This window comes from Solenopsis invicta, chromosome 7 (genome assembly GCF_016802725.1).
Source record: "Solenopsis invicta isolate M01_SB chromosome 7, UNIL_Sinv_3.0, whole genome shotgun sequence".
Taxonomy (NCBI): domain Eukaryota; kingdom Metazoa; phylum Arthropoda; class Insecta; order Hymenoptera; family Formicidae; genus Solenopsis; species Solenopsis invicta.
The window spans coordinates 3,189,604-3,207,750 of record NC_052670.1 but is presented as its reverse complement, the minus strand read 5'-3'; the positions used below and the strand labels follow the sequence as shown (position 1 = coordinate 3,207,750).

Below are 18,147 nucleotides of genomic sequence, written 5' to 3'. Positions count from 1 at the left end.
GTCCGTGAAATGTTCCTTTGTTCCTCACGTTCGCTTATTGAGATTGTTATATCCCATATAATCAATTAAGTTATAAATTGGAACGGATATTATATATAAATATCCCATATTTCTTTAATATAAACGGCGTAAAAAAACTCTCCGAGCTGCTTGTAGAATTAAGTAAACTTTTTAACTTTCGATGAATAATTCTTGTCAATCATTTAAATCGTATCTCCGATAGTCAATAAGTTTCGCAATATTGATGATATAAATTGGCGTGTTATCGAAACTCCGCAGTTAATGTAGGGAGTTAAGGCTCGAATATAATTATTCGGACCATTGCCGCAAAACCTGAACTTGCTCCTGGCTATTCAGTTATGAGATCTCGACAGTATTTTCTGCGCTAACGAGCGAACGCAAGCAACTCCCTTCATCCATCGCAATTCTATTGATTTGATGTCGCGCTATTTGTCTTCGCTTTTGTACATACGACTTTTCGTTGACTATTATCGCTATCGGGCAGGAATATTTTTTTGCTAGTATGTACGCATTTATTCAATTAATCTCGCAATTATCGGGCCTCAACGTTATTGTTTGGTGACCGCGTTATTCGTATCATTTGCAATGATGCTTCGGAACAATTAATCAATAAAACTTTTGATCAAAATGTGAAAAATACTGATAAAATAATTGAATAAAATATGAAAGATACGTTAAAAAATTCACTCTTAATTGAATTAAATGAAACATGAAGGATTAATACGATTTTGTAAAAATGATTACAATATTAAATTATAAATAAACAATTTTTTTTTTAATTCGGTGCAAATCGTCTCTTTAAAATACTTTTTGGCTATAGAACAAATTTTTAATGAAACGATCATAAAACTTTCGTCCAAATATAATAAAAAAAGAACTTGTATCTAAAACAGATTGGACAGCTTAGTAAATCGAATAAGTAATATGACGAACGATTAGCGTAATCGTAGAACAAAATTGGTGATTTTCAAACAATTCCATTCGTTTATGCGAAGAGAGAGATCGCGTTCGAGCAAAATCACAGTTTCGACTAGCAACAATCAAGGGAGTCGAGTGCTGCAGCATCGCGTTTCGTGTGACGGACTTGCGGTTGAATGTGACCTCTTATCGACCGTTGACGCACGTTTGTCTCTCGGTGGAATCTCCAATTATGAGTTCTCAACACCGGTTACGCTCCACGGCAAAAGACCGCGTCCGCGGGGGAATTTCCGGACCTCTTGATCTCGTAACCGACGTAACCTCTTAGCATTCGATGTCGATTGTCGCATCCCGCGGGGTTACCAAGTTTATGTTCTCTTGCACAAAGGACCGCGGTTGTAAATGTTGACGCAATATCGGTCGGTCCGATTTCGGTGGCTTTGTCAGAGCGAACTTGGAGAGCCTCATGTTATCATGATATCGCGGAAGTAAAAATTAAATGTCTTCTCCAGTTTTTTTTTTTTTTTTTTTTGGTTACGAAAGTACATAAAATTAAAATTGAATTCAAGTGGTCCCTAGGCGATCAGTACTGTATATTTCTCTAGACTCTTCAAAACAAACTTAATATAATCTCTAAACGATTAATAATACTTTGCAATATTCAAATGTTGCGTAATAACATTGAGCGTTTATAGTTTAGTTATCTTTGTGTATTTTATCTCACTTTCCCCTCTTTCATACGACTGATTAGTATTTAAAGGTACTCAGTAGAAAATAGATTAATATGGATTCGAAAGATGCAAAAGGGAGATTCAAATCATTACCGAAAGTTAATCGAGAGCTAATCAACTTTCACATTAAATTACATAAAAAAAGTTCACTAATATTACCTCGTTTAATCGCGAAGTCGACAATATTTTTCTACTAGCTCGTATTGCATGTATTTACGACAAATCGATTCTGAACGAATAGCGTCGCTGGCTAAATAAAGTTTACAGTATCTTTCTCGTGACAATAGCTCAACGTTAATGGATTTTAACTGTCACTTTGTATGCAATAAGATGAGTAAGCGTTGTGACACTCTTAGTGAGAATAATGCAATTTCTGTGCTTTCCAACGAACAAGTTCCGTTGGTGTCTTGCGAATCTCTACGGCACGTACCACGCTACAGAACGACAGAAAGCTTTTGAGGCATTATTACGGTGTATACGTATGAGTTATACAAGTCATCTTCTTCGTTTCAAGAAAACGCAAAACTTCAGACGAGTGTCTAGCGTGAAAATCCAAGTGAGATGTCATGTGGTTGCGTTTGAGAACGGCAGACTCCTAATTGACAAGTCTCGGGTTCGATCCCACATCCCACGTACGGATTCGTAAATTCGTAATCTGTGGAAAGCAGATCTCTAGCTCCTTCCTTCCAGGAAGCAGAGTCGGGCGGTGAGGCAGAATAGAGCTTTGTGAACTCTCCTTTGAAAACGCAATAGAGACTCACTAGTACTTCTGAGCGAGGATTTTTCTTCAGTATGTTTTAAATCTTCTGCATGTTGTTTTTTTTTTTAAATCTTCTACCTTCTCTTTCTCTTTCTCTCTTTCTCTTCTTGCTGGTGTTATCATTCTTGTCTCCTGCGTCTTCTTCGGTTTTTGAGTATAAAACTGAATAATTTTTATAGCAAAATAATTTTTATTATCAATATTTATGAATTATTAATATGGCAACTGCGGCAGTTCACGTTAGCAATTTTATTTTCTTTTGAATTATTTCTAAAGCCTTCTCTACTGTTTTGTTAATAATGAAATTAAATAAATAAATTCAGATGACTTAGTTTCCGGTTTCGAATTATTAATTACATTAAATTCATTTTTCGACACTGTAAAAATTCACGCAAAAATATTGCCAATTACCAAGACTCATTCTTTCTGAGCAAGATTCTCTTCGCGTATTTGTGTTATAAAATTTAGGTGCTTTAACGCCGCAATTTTTTGCGACCTTGTAAGAAATTCAAGCTTTATTGCCGCTCTGATAAAATAATTACGCGAAAATTAATACGTAGTGAAATTCCGGTCGCGGTCGCTCATATGAGAATATCACGCAAGAACGGTGGATTATTCCGCAGTCGATGGCGAGGCAGTAAATTTGCTCGCCGTCTGAAAGTGTCACGCGGTCGGAATTTGCGGAAAGACGCCGGCAACATAGAAGAAAGTAATTTAGATCGCTCCTCAAAGGGACCCCAACTTGGAACGTGCTACGGAATTACTACCGTCGGAGTCAGGCTTCTTGTTGTAACTCAGAACAGTTTTATAAGGGTTCCGGAATTTAGACGGAAATAAACGTTCAAATCGTTTACACGCGGGTGTATTTTGCTGCTTGTTGTAGTGTAATAACTGTACCATTATCAGAAAGAAATACTAACGAGAGATACATCTCCGATCTTGTTTTCAACGCGAATACGCAAAAAAAATATATGTATATAAAAGTGGAATTATTAAATAAAATTATTGTGATTCTTTAAAGAAACGTGCGCATTTCGTTGACGTATTAGCCAGTTGAATATTTATGATAACACTCGTGATTTTTCGCATCGAGACCTGGTGCGCAATTTTTGCAAAAAAAAAAAATTGCTCCATTAGTCACAAGAGAGGTACGCGTAAAAGAATCTCTGATCGATACATCATCGTGATGCAACGCGTGTTACGACAAACTGTGACGAACGGTAAACACGGTGTCGGCGGGTACTTCGTACGAAAAAAAAAGAGCATCGGCGCACAACTTCACCAATCTGTTTTAGTTTCGGAGTTAATATTCCGGGAGAGCTAAATGTGCTCCCGCGTGTTTACGTTTACAGACGTATGTAGCGCCGATGTTACACATTGTTCCAGCAATACATCGCACGCCGACGTAAAAGTAAAATGACTGTCAGGAAATAGCGCGAGGCGCCAAAGCTGGATGAACGACTTTAGCTTCGCAGTGAAATCCTCGAGACAAACTTGCGCGCGATCGTATTATGAGCTGCCAAAAAAAAAGAAAGGTTAAGGTCTCCAAATTGCGGACTCCGGGTAATCGTCGCGCCATTCTCTTTTGCGTCGTTGAAAAAAAAATGTATATGGTGAATTTAGGGGAGAGTTGCCAAATACGTATCACTTTAGTTTTTTTTTTTTTTTTTTTTTATTATATTTTGTATGTGATACTGTTTTGAATGCAAATCAAAATTAGAAATTGCAGCTTGACGTTTGAGTCATCTACATTATTACATGTTAAATCTTTCAGTAATAACAAATTAATTTATTATAAGCTTTTCTGTAACATGTTGTCAAAAGCGTAATTTAGAAAATCGATTGTCTAAAACGTATTTGTGGTCTCTTAAATCGTATCGTCTTTAATAACTTTCTAAAAAAATATCGAATTTATAAATTAAAAAGATAAGAAACAATGGATTAATTTGTTTTATTAATAATTTATCGAAAAAGCGATCAAATATTCAATAATTAATAAATAATAAATGAAAAGGTAAGAAATGAAACTAGCTTAAATTATGAAATTGACAAATGTTTATTTACAGCAATTACTAGTTTTACTATTATCATTATCAATTTTATATTAGTATCATTTTTTCATAGTAAAATTTATATATATTAAGAATATAAATTAAGAAACTTAATAACGCGTATAAAAATATCGATTTGATTTTTATAATAATTATAAATATATGTAAAATATATACAATAAATAAAAAATATTATAATCTAAGCTTTCTTTTATGAAAATATGACAATTCAAAATAAAACTGCACAATTATGTTATTACAAGCTATACAAGTTGATGAAAAGTTTACATCAGATAAACCTGATTTTCTAAAATGCTGATATCATGCACAAAACAAAATAAAACTTATTACATTTTTATCTATATTACTTATTTCTTATTTACTTTTTATTTTTATCACTAAATATTACTTATTTGAGGTAAAAGGTACGTTTTAGGAGATCGGCACGCATTCAGTAACTTTTCCCTATATTCAGCTATCCGTTATTTTCGAGATATTTTGTTTTTAATTTCGCTTGAAATCCGACGAAAAATACTCATCTATTTTATTTCATCCTAGCCGCGTATTTTAAATATCTTTACATCATATCACTATTGGCAGAAAGAATTTTTTGATAAAATAATTCGTATATGTGTATGATTAAAGGATTATGTACCGGTGTACAAAACTGAAAAAGAAAACATCTTTTTTTGAATCTTAAAAATATTAATTTACACGTCCAAGAACATTTTTGATATCAAGAAAGACAGAAAGGCTCAAAGATCATTTTTATGATGTTTTTAAATTATAATTTCTCATAAAATATATTTCTTAAATTTGAATGGGCAATGCGTGCGACGAGTGTTACTTGCAGCAAGAAACCTCTTTTCGTGCGAGAAACAACTTCGCGTGTGATTAGGAATTTGAGTCGGTCATTAATGCGTCGTCGGATGGAACTCTCTTATACGTTCGTCCTTATATAACGCAAGCACGCAATAACTTCCACCTGTCCCACCGAGCATCGTACGTGTTCTGAATGTTATTCTAGCGGGAATAGTTTACGATTTTATGGAACAAATGCTTTCTCGCTGTCTGCGAACATAATATTATATACTATCGCATTATGTCGCCCCTACATATCTTTCATTCAAAATATAAACTGTACGCTTATATAATCTGACAGTAATCGACATAAAACAGATAGAGTAAGAAGTTGCTCCGGAAAGATGGCCCCTTTCTTTAACACGACGATAAGAAATTTATCCTCGACGAACCGCTGCGGCGAGATCGGCTAACTTTTATTAAACTCGTTTCTGACACAGCTAAAACTGCTAATTACAATATTTACGTAAAACGTTTGAATATATCTGCCAGGCGAGTCTTCGTAAAATATCACGTTTCTTGAAAATTTGTTTAAACAGTTTGCGTACAAGTTAAGTAGATATTTGTCGCTCAAGTGCACTCTCGAGCACACCGATCGTTCAATTTCATTTTATAGAAAGGTTGAAGTACACCTGAGACGAGTGACGGCAACGAAATCGTGTTCGCGCTCGGTGGAATCCTTCACATCTATCGATTTACACAGAAAACTTGTGGGACTTTCTATGGAATCAAATGTATACTTTACAAAAAATAACATTTACCGAATGGAGTATCATGATAGAGTATCGGATGAAAAATTCAGATAACATGGGATAAAATATTTGCAATTTCCATGATACATGTTGGAGATACATCTTCCTAATTTCGCCCTATGAAACGATACATCTTTTTTTTTTAGAGGTGGAACCCTCCTGGACTTTAGATGTATATGCTATCGGCTATACGACTAAAATATGGACCAATCTTTATGACTCACCCCGTCTGGATGATATTTCGGCACGCCGCTGGGCGTCGTGGTGCTCCCACAAAATTCAGTCAGAACATCCTGGAGCTTGCGCGTGGAATCTGAAAAACAATTAATGGTTCGGTAATTTGTTGCATTGTTAAACTCTATGCATTCAATTAAACTCTATTCCACACGGTATTGGAGGGAAGCAATAATTGTCAGACATAAAAAAAATCTAAATAATAGCACTTCATTTACAAGTCGAAAATTTGATAAAACGTTGCTTACTAACGATATCAAATTTAAAGACAAATTAAAAACATAATTTTATTGGACGAAGAGATTTAATTGGCGCCACGTATAGCGTGCAATATTCAAAAGTTCCAAAAATTTTCAGAATGCTTTCCCTTCCACCTTTATAAATCGATCGTCGTGACAAAGGAATAAACAAGCGTTACAGTTATTCATTACATATATGTATATATATTTCGCGAGAGAGATCGTTTTTTTTCTCTCTCGTTCGTGCCACATTCGACATATCGCTGATAGATTAGACAGAGGAGAGGGAGGGCGATTGATCAACCATCTTGGATTCAACTGTTTACAGAAGAAACAACGGCGATAAATTGACTAATAATAGGAGGCCATTGGCCTAATCTACCCGCACCGACGTCATAATGCACTTAACAGACCGGGATATTTTTGGGCGTCTACTATTTTCGAGCCGATTGACGGCCACGATGGATCGTATTCGGACGGGCAGATGATTAACGCGCCCAGCTGAAATTCATGTTTCCGCTTCAATGTCGGCCCGCCCCGCAAAACTGCTGACGATTATTGAACGATTGTTTTATAATGGTAGAATGTCCGTGCAAATGGATCAGTAGACAACAACTCTGTGATAGAAAGATGCGACTTTCTCTCAAGAGCTGTGCTCCTTACGATTCACGAGATATTTACAATTTCTTAACTCGAGTGGACACTCGAGCAATAATGTTTAAATAGATTTAATATTGATTTTTTCCGTTAAGCAATCGTCGATTAATTTATATTTTAATTTATAATTGTATATTTTGAATTTATAGGAAAATGAGAGAGAGAGAGAGAGAGAGAAAGAGAATGTTTATTCTATCCACTGACAGTTGAAGTGTCGATAAACACGTATACTTATTCGAGAGAGTATCCTTTAACAGATTATTCTAATAATTACTCCCGTGATTTTTCTCTTTCCGTCCATCTCGTAATTGCATCAGTTTTTTTCGCGAATTCCAAGCGCGAGTTTCCCCTTGGACGTTTCACACGACATTGTTCTATTTCGAATAAAAGATTACCGGGATGATGGTCGTATTACGGTAATGCCAGTAAATTTGTTGACGAACGATGGCAATTTATTCCGCTCGTGCGACAAAGTGCAGCGTTTGTACGATGAATTAGTAGCTTTCCTACGCGAACGTCACACATGTTGCCTCTTCTCGAAAGAGACGCGTTGGGCGTTGTTATAGCTCGGCATCTCTCTGTCAGCCAGATGTAAAATACTAGACGGCAGGAACACCTGTACGTCGTCAAGCTCGCGATCAAGGCGTTTATACGCGGAAAATTGGCGGCGCGTTCGCTTGCTTGCCGGCCGATAAATCGCACGGAAATATACAACGGAATGGTATGAATTTCATCATCCGAATGTTATATCAGCAAGATTATATTATATTACAGGCGGCTCCACACATGCGCGCGCCTGTTTTAATTATTCGGTTCAATTGAGAATTTCTCGAAATTTCGCGCTTGTTTTTTTTATCCGAACTAATATCAGCGATAACATCTACGAGGTTTTCGTTTCGAAAACATCGAAAGCTAATAATTAATACGCAACATTTCTAATTGAAGTCAAATTAATTGTGAACTATTTATTTAGACAACACTTTACAACAGGAGGAAATAAATAAAGACGTATAAATTGTTGATCATATTTCCTTTTCCATTGTAACGATATTTGCGTTTTACAATCCATCTTGATGTATTTTTAATGGCTTTCTTTCAACAAACTTCCAATTGTTGACTTTCGTTCTACGTAATTGAACAGAGCCAATTACCACTTCATTTCAGTTATATTTAATTGAATTAAGTGCTGCCTGTAATTAAAGGTAGTGCCTTCGACACATATAATTTAAGAATATATTCGCTATGGCATGCTCAATGTAATTTACAATGTAATCAAAAGTACACAGAAAGTTTGCGGTTTATGCATTTGAAGAAAATAAAACACAATAATTTCGTATCAGAAACGCGCAATTATGAAACGTGTCGGCAAAATGCCAGAACTCTTTATTACAATGCATTTTCTTACGGTTCGGTTTATACTTGGACGGTAACGGATAACGTCACTATGTATTATCTTTCGTTGTTCAAATAACTTAATTTCCCGTGATCGTAATCCAGTTCGTGCGATGATAGTAACCCGATAGCGCCATTAACTTCACTTCCATCGCAACAAAACTTTTAAAGAACGCAACAGGCATCACGAGGACCTCATTTGTATTCAATGAGCAAATTCGCGATAAAATTATCGCGCGTTTGATCCGATCCGGGACAAACACAATTATGTCACGCAATTCAATTCATTCGCACGCTGCGTAGATGGTCGACGCTTAATTAGATATAGACTCCTGGGTTGCACTTTGAAAACATCGGGAGGAAAATTGCAAAAAAAAAAAATAATGCATTGCGTCATAACGATAAATAAAAGTGCGATAAATATTCTACTTTCGTTAAGAATGTGCTGCATAATAGTAGCTGCGAATATTAGTGAAAAAATTTTGGAATCTCGTTCTGATCAATTCTTCCAATGACAAGTGATCTTTCTTATTTAGAAGTTTAATATCAGCTTGCATATCGATAAATAATTAAGAGACAATCTTCGTTAAGTGTCCGCAAATTAATAACAGCGTCTATTAAGTCAAGTGTATATAAAGTTTCTCATGCTAAATTTTGCCGACGCTAGATAAGTCAAACTTTGTTAAAACTTCATCAGCAACGCGGACTTTGGGATTTATGACTTATTAAAAAAAAAAAAAAAAAAAAATTCAAAAGGAAAAAGAGTGAGCGCCGCGCTCTCCGTTGTGATTTATCCGCATTATTTTACACGTTTCAGCACTTCCTTCTCAGTTTTCTCCTTTTGTTACTTACAAGCTGCCAAGTCCTGAAGTTGTTGGAATTCCGCTGGCGAGAGCTTATCCCAGTGGAAGGCCATCCTTACTTCTGATCTATGTGTCCTTCAGGACGAGTGGCCAGATGTCGGATACTGAAATTCGTCACCTGCAAATTAAAAGATATCGCTCGGTAAAAAACACGATCGCTTTCGAATCCTTTCGCACAACTTCGTCACTTAAGCCTTCACATAGAGATACTTAATTAAATATTTCTGTATTCTATTGAATTACGTTTGAAATCATTTATTGTTACTCGCACCATATAAAGAAAATAATACTCGCATGTTCGATGAGTTTCAGTTAACTGATAAAAATTTCAATAACCATTTAATGATCAAGGGCTGTAATGCACGAAATGCATAGCATAGCGTAAGCCTGGCATAAGTCCGCTGGACCCAATGACCATTTTATGTAAATCAATACGGTGACTTTATGCTAGATGCTCATTGATCCAGCAGGCTTACGCTATGCTTATGTTATATTATGCATTTTGTGTATCGGAATCCCAACTGCGTGATCAATATCGAACTATCTTTCTTGTATTTTTTATTTTTTACGTAGGTATTATTAGGAATATTAATTAATTTTTTTTTATGTAGCAGCTGATAGAACTTACTTTCCGAATATTAAAGACGATGACTTATAAATATAAATTTTTTTGTTTGCACGGCTCGAATGGAGAGCATAATCATTTAAGTACATCATTACAAAGATAATAAGTTGATGTGAATTAAACAAATTGATTAACTAGAAGAAATCAGAGAAAGTGTTGAAACTCATGCGGCTTTGTTGGATAAATCGTCTGTTAAATCAACCTGGAATCGAGTTTGCTGTTGATTTACTATCTGCTAGTGGTTTGTACTAATATAGTCCACCGCGATTTCACACATTCGTTGCGCATCAGTCGTTCGTGCTAAAATTACAGATTTACGGTCGCTGTGGCCGCTTTTCTCTCGCTGTAAACGCGCCTATGCGCAAGAGAGGAATCCGAACGATCGACCGTGTTTCTCCCGCAAACATGTGGCGGCGGCTGGACACATGCTCTGTCAGCGAAACCGTGACGTCCAATGAAACTCATTCGCTCGGCGCTTTGAGCATTCGCGATCCCTTTTCACAGTACTGTCTTTAGCTGAGCCACGCAAAACTTTATTCACAGAGAGAAAGCACGATGTTCACACGTGTCCGATTTATTGGATTTTTTTTATTTCAAAAATTCGCCACGGCAAGTTAGGCCGGGCACTAACCCACGAACGAACGATTAAATTTTTATTGAAACGATTTGAAGCGATTTATAGATGCTATATAAAAAAAGCTGTGCGTTAAACGGTAAATCTTCTTTCTCTATAAATAATCAATGTACAGACTTTTTTTCTCTCTCAAGTCGATTCTTCATGATTGAAGATTGTGGTCTCCGTTTGAGACCGCAATCACATGCTCGTGCATGCTCCACGATGACTGTTTTGGCAAAGGTACTCTCGGTGATTTGCCATTGCCTTCCGACGGGTGATCAATTAAAAATCTGATGTGTTCTGAACACCTGGATTTTTGGCACGGAGAACAGTCGCGCGCAATTCTCACGCCACGATCATCATCGATACGGAATAATCGTGAATAAAAAAAATCATTTGATAGACACGAGAAATCGTCTACAATGCGTATAATATGTTACATTTATTTTCTCTCTCTAAAACTTTTTTCAATTTTTCCGCGTTCAAAAATAAACTAGTAAAATAAAAATAAAAGCCTATAATTGTGCTTACGCATTACCGATTTGACATTTATATTATTGTTTTGTGATTCAAGTGATTTTTAGCTTAGTGATTATTATTTTTCAGTCGATTTTGTTTTCCTTTTTTTTTCTCTATCATTATAACAGTCGACTCGATAGTGACAATTTGATTACGTTGAATAACGAATTTTAACCATTGCATGCAAATTATGTAATCTTCTGTTTCATGAAAATTTTCGATCGTTATCTCAAGCGACGCCGACGGGTCTGGATAACATAAGCCGTCCGATGTGCGATAATAAACTCATTCATCAATATTGATGCGAGGTACAAGAATATTCGACGTATACAGTACATTTATTTTACAGGGCGCATTAAATATTTTGCGACGAGTTGGCCCGTACACCGCTTGACATTTGTTTTTGCGTACAGCGCGTTATTGTGCATATACAAAGTGACCGTGTTACTCGGTCGCTTTGTTGTCATCGCGAGGTCGAGCAGTATCGTGAGCCGTGTCGTACATCGTCGCATTATGCCATGGAAACACGGTCGCGATAAGTGCTAAGAGACGCGATTATTCCCTACAATTAACGATCACCGAAATACGTGAATAATGAGCTCTCGTGGTGAACGATGCAAGTAAGCGGGTACTCGAAACGACGGTTGTTTAATTCAAACAAGCATCGTGCACATTTTCTTTGTTGAAAGTGAGATATAGGCCAGTATTCATAGTCGATTCTTATATTTAAGATCATCTTAAGTATCATCTTAAGATGCCATCAACCAGAGAGCCGTATTAGCGTCTTAAGACGTTACTTAAGACGATCTTGAAATAAGAATCGACTATGAATACCGGCCATAGACGCGGCAGTGAATGACAATTGACTTGTTGTTCCAACATTTATGAGCTGCATTAATTATTTCTTGAATCGATAGTGTCAGCATCGAGATGAAAATGCCGACATTTTTCGGCTTTTCGGCTTTATGAAGAACATTAGTCGACATTGCAGTGTGTTTAATTGCTGAATACTATCGCGAGCCTTTCGCTCGACATTTGTCACCGTGTAATATAAATTCGTACATATCGGTGATCATCGATGAAAATACTCTTCATCACTCGAAATTTGTCCGTAGTGTTTAAATTTCGAGCGGATACAATACCTTTGCGCAGTCGTTTTTTTTCATGTTTTTTCGTTACGTGTGATTAATATCGGGAGTATCGAGCAAAAATGCGCGCGATCGTAATCAACATGTTTTTACCAACGAGAGTTGTATGAGTGCATAAGGAAGTCGCAACAAAGAAATTTGAGAGAAGGTATGGCGGAGCAAGTTGACCTGAGATATTAAATTATTTATTAAAGTTAATTGTTTATTTTTGTGTTTATATACACAGTCAGATGATTTAAATAAAAATTGAAGAAAATGATTTTTATTTAAAAAAAAATGTTTTTTAAAGAAATAAAAGAAAGAAAGGACAGTAAATATTTTACAATCACGTAACATATTTTAATAATTTAATAAAATACCAGACAAATTATTATCGATTGCATTAATTATTGCGATGCGTCAATTTTGTATAAACTTTTCATAATTTATCAAATTTATTGATAATTCGACTTTGATACAAAATGAATTGACGTGAGACACTAATGTACACGTAACATACCTGCAAGAAGTTATAAGACAAAATCAAATCAGAGCAATAAAAATTAATATTTGAATTGGAAAAATGAATGCAATTGCGGAACTGAGCATTTGCGGAACACGCAAACTTTATGCGATACTAATTAATCAAGTTGGATCGTTTATAATTCGAGACTATCGTGATCTTCTCTTATCAACATTTTCAACTCAAATTAATATTCAAAATACGCTATTAAAGCATTATGCAATGGCTGTGGGACACCCCGTATAATGAGAACATAGTATCCGTGTTACCGCGAGTTTATTTGCATAATATAATTATGGTATTCGAAGCATTACGCATCGAAAATGCGAAAATTCTCTTTACGCAAATATTAATGCTTCTTTTAATATTTTAGAGGATTATTAAATAAAGGGCAAACACACAGCGTGTACAATGGCCTCAGTCATTCCAGATATTTAATAGCGACGCTGTCGCGCGGTATTCGTCTGTAAAATATTATAATATCTTTAAATATTAAAATGTTATAATATTATAATATCTTTTTATAAATTCTTAATTTATATCGTGGAATATTAATTAAATTATCAAAAAGGAAAAAAAATCTTCGTCGTATTTTTTTCATAAAAAAATCAGTAATCTGTTATTTTATAAATACCATAAAGTATGTATTAAACGTTACAATGCAGCTCCGCGCGTTTTTTTTTTTTATACAAGCTGGGTACGTACTGAAATTAATGGAGCCACCACAGTGTGCTCCATTCAAAGGCAGGGGCTCGGATAACGAGGAGGGATAACAAGGGGAATATCGGGCGATAACACGGCGAATTAAAAGAATTTAGTAGATTAGCATCGACGGATTATCTTCGCTATTTCGCATAAAACCTTAATTTGCGACGTGCACGTAACGCCGTTGTTACAACGAGCACAAGCGGCGAACGCGAGGCGATGCGACGCGTTGTTAATCCCGACGTATCCGCCCGCCCGTACATAATACCTCACCACCGAAGGACGATTCGATCGCCCTGCCCTCCTCCTTTCCGTCCGCGGACGCAGATTTGCCGATAATTTCGTTCGGATTATATAATCCGGGTTTACGCGCAACGAGGCCGGGATTCGGCGCGAACTTCGCGTGCACGCGCGACATTTCGCGCGAGCCACGAGCGTGAAATGCAATTTTATTGCTCCGTTGGCTTCTCTTCCGTGATTTACCGCGTGCCGTCGGCCGTCCGCTGCCTCTCTGGGTCCCCGAGCGCTGCTCGCGCGCCGGCCAACAAAATGCCACCAATCGATGCGGACGCGGCGTTTGTAATTAGTTTCACACACGAATCCGAATGAGGGACAGCTCGAGATGCGGCGGCCTGGCGCGGCCGTTTAATCCACTCCCCCGAGAAAAATAAATCCCGCGCAGGGGACGGACGGCCGCGCGATTGCGAGACGTTTTCGCGCGACAGCCCGTCGCTGCTTTTTGCCGAAATGGAGAGAAAGCGCCCACGGATCTCGCCCTCGAAAATGACGAGCTTATTTTCGAAAGAGACCCGAGTTACAAATGGCTTTTAAAAATGTGTAGCATGTGCGCGTAACTACGTAATCACGTAACCGCATTTGTACCTTTATGAAATACATTCGTATGCTAATTACGCGCAGCGAGAATACACGCGGAATAATAGCACACACGCTCCCTACAACAAAGATCTTTTCTTATTTTTTTTTTACACGAATACGTCTTGTTTGTGAGATTTGCGGTATAACAATGTGCAAAAAGACGTGTAAAAAATAGTTCGCTTTTAAAGGCTTTTTCGATCATCATCCGTAACGATTGTAAAGCCTTCCGATGGAAAAATATTTTTTTTTTTCACAAACGAAGAAAAAAAATGTTACCCGCGCCTGTATAGTTCCCCATATGTTTTTGTTTTGGTTGACAAATTGCTCCCATCATAACGCATTGTGGCTGGAAAATTGAAATTCACAGACTTTTTTTTCATATGGATTTTCACTTTCGTTTTTGTCGCATCGAATATGTCGGCGCACAATTATGTCCTCGCGCCCCGCGCGACACAATTAAAAAGAAAAAAAATCACTTTTTTTTATATGTATAAAAAGTAATTTAGAATTAAAAACTTATCTGCTGGAATTTTTATCCCGATCGCGATACGCGCGTGAAAGTTCCAAGACAAATTGTAGGTAGAGAACTATCTCGCTGATTCAACGCATCATCCATTATCTAAATGAGATGAATACTTCGCGGTAACTCCGCGGACGTCGTAATCACTAAAGGTATTCGCGCGCTGTCGTTTCGCGATTTAATCTCTTCTATTTTTACAACCTGAAAGAAATTGCGTTTCTTCTTGCGGCGCGGTGCGAAGGAAACTCGTTCAGAATGTAACGGCGTGTCTCGCGTTACAGCGGCCGATGAAATCGCTGACGGAAGGTAGTTAAGTAAATTTATTATCCTGTCTCAACAGCCGAATGAAATATACGCCGTCGTCAGTTAGCCGTGATAGGACCATCCTCGAAGACAATCGAAGACCCGCGGTACATCGATACGCGTGATATTGCCGTTGACATTTAATTGAGAACTCGATACTATTCGTAGCAAAATGTATTGGTGCTGTATCAGCGAATTCTCGTTTATGGTCAAACCTTAAACTCCCGAGATTATAATTTATATTACGCGTGGACGTATCTTTGAACGTATTATTATTACGTTTGGTTAATTTCGACGCGTTGTAGAGGAAACTACGTCAACGAGACTAATGATTTAACAATCTTTGTTACGTATATTCTCGTCTGTCCTTATTATTTTAATAAGGACAAGGACGGTTTCGGTTTACAGCGCGAAATAAGCGACGTTACTCGCAGAATACTTTCGCGGATAGGTGATTTCTGCAATTGACAAAGAGTAAAGCCGTTATGAGACTGCTCGGGAGAGAGAAATATAAGGTAATACATCATGTAAATTATGATACGACGCGAAAATACGTTGAGCTTTTTCTCGGAGGGAGACTTATTTCTGATGACGAGACAAATCTTACGTATTCCTTGAAATAGGAGGTATGTGATTTACTCAACCGGGTTCTGTTTATTTAAATACGCAATTATAGGTTAGTATAAATTCAAAATTAAATGTGGACTATTTATAAACGATGTGAGACTAAAATAAACTAATTTCAATTCTGTGTTCTGTATGGAATAAATAAAAATTTGAAGTCCGACTCTTTTATTCGTTAAAATTAATTAAAATTTTCAAATGTCTTTTGCGCACGCAAGATTCATATCTGTTTTACAAAACGGTAAAACCAACAATGCATTCAAACGTTTGGTGTTAATTACTCTTTTCGACATTATCTGATATAATTTATATTTATCTCTTTGTGGTTCGAACGTACCTCGTCTGTTTTCAGTTTTCGTTTTTCTAATTAAAAAGCGTTTCGAATCGCTGTCAATCGCGGTGCTGGCGAAATAAAATTTAAGAGGCGGATCAATGGACTAGTGAAAAATTTTCTATCGTTCGCGCTGGTATGACAATAATTGATTTACGATAATGCCGCAGTGAATATGCGTTGCTGAAAGCACAGGGAATTTAACAGGCATATACATAAAAATCCACCAGAGTTCAGCCTATCTTTCTTTTTTCACTCTCTCTCTCTTTTTTTTCTACTTTCTCCCTCCTCTCTTCTTCTCTTTGATAAAATAATCCGCGTCAGGGGAGGGGGGAAACCATTATGTACCTATAATTAAAATCGCGTAGAACTTTGTAATCTTTATAAAGACGTTCGTATGTGTTCATATTTATTAAATAAAAGAAAAAAAAACGCACATTATAATTGATTGACGGCTAAACGCGGAATTTCCCGGATATGAACTGTTTCCAGTAAAAAAAAAGACGCCTCAATTTTAAGAAGCAATCTTTAGCAATGGATATTATATTGTACAGCTGTACAGAATTTATTATAGCTGTACAGAAAGTACAGCCGTAATACGATGATCATGACCTGACTGAGAATCGTTGTACATGAAAGTTACGTTGCTATTTCGGACATATTCGCTATCGAAGTCATAAGTCATACTTTTTGCAAACCATTTTATTGGGGAAATCAATAAAAGCTAATGAAATTATTGCATTACATAGAAGAATTAAAAGGTACGTGGAAACTTTTATGAATATGAAGTAGCGGCGGAGCGCGCCCGAGACAGATAATAAAAAAGATATTGAAATTCTCTGATGTAATAAATCTGTTAAATCTTTTAGATGTATATGCTCCTTTCGAAGAAACTAATGATATTTTTTTTTAGACGGCGCTTAATGGTTATGCATTGATTGCAATTAACTAGATTAGGAGGATAATTAGGGCACCTCTCGAGACACACCTCGAAGATGTACATTGTGTGTACACCTACATTGCACACACACACACACACACACACACACACACACACGCACACGTGCGCATACTTGACTCGGTACGTTACGGTGATGCGAGAACTCACGCGGGAGCTTAAAATTAGTCGTATCGCACGTATAACACATTTTCGCTAACGCTAAAAATAACACCGCGAGTATGATTATGCTCTCCGGTAATAGTAATTTCTTAATATTATTATTACTTCTGCGAACGTGATAATCGGTTCAAGTATCCTTCTTTCTGTTACACGGAAAAAAATGACTTAGAAGTGGTAACTAAATATCAGTAGCTAGTTGGATATTTTCTATCAGTGCTAAAAATTAACTATTAAAGATAAAATATATTTGCTGCAAAATACAGTTTTATTAGGTAAAATAAAATGTGTGTTTTAACACACGTGTAGCTAAAAAAGTGGCAGCTATTCCTCAATATCTTAGTCCCGGACTACAATTAATGTTGCAAGCCTTAAATCGTAAAAATTGACCATGATCGATTATTCTCCTCATATTCAACTATGATTGGTCAATTTCTTATGGCTTAAGGCTTACTACACCTGTTGTAGACCGGGACTTAGGAGCATGAAACTATATACGCATTTGCTAAACATTATTTGATTCTGGCAGCAAATATTTCTTGCTGTAACTGCTAATTTTAATAACTAATAAATTTAGCTCCGGCAGCAACAATATTAGCTGTCTCTATTTTAAAGACACATCTTAGATGCTACAACTAAATTTTAGCTTTGTTGGCTAATCTTTTCTCTGCGTGTACGTGTAATATATGCGTAACGGCGTTATTATCGAAGAGTCGCACGTGTCTGACTTTATGCATTGATAAAACCCAAGCAAGCACAAACTGCACTATAATTAGTCGGTA

The 18,147-nt window shown here is 36.6% G+C and overlaps 1 protein-coding gene across 4 annotated transcripts in view; it reads right to left on the bottom strand.

Annotated features, from left to right (window-relative positions):
* Positions 1-18,147, bottom strand: part of LOC105199906 (diacylglycerol kinase 1) — a 107,236-nt gene that overhangs the window by 48,808 nt on the left and 40,281 nt on the right. For 3 of the 4 annotated variants that reach the window (XM_011167220.3, XM_026130300.2, XM_039451474.1), the window contains exons 2-3: positions 9,469-9,597; positions 6,319-6,407 (exon numbers count right to left, since the gene is read on the bottom strand). In XM_011167220.3, the coding sequence (XP_011165522.2) occupies positions 6,319-6,407; positions 9,469-9,532 (153 nt within the window). In that variant the 5' untranslated portion in view covers positions 9,533-9,597. Of the gene's footprint in view, positions 1-6,318; positions 6,408-9,468; positions 9,598-18,147 lie in introns of those variants that run through there. The other variant, XM_039451473.1, reaches the window with a different exon arrangement.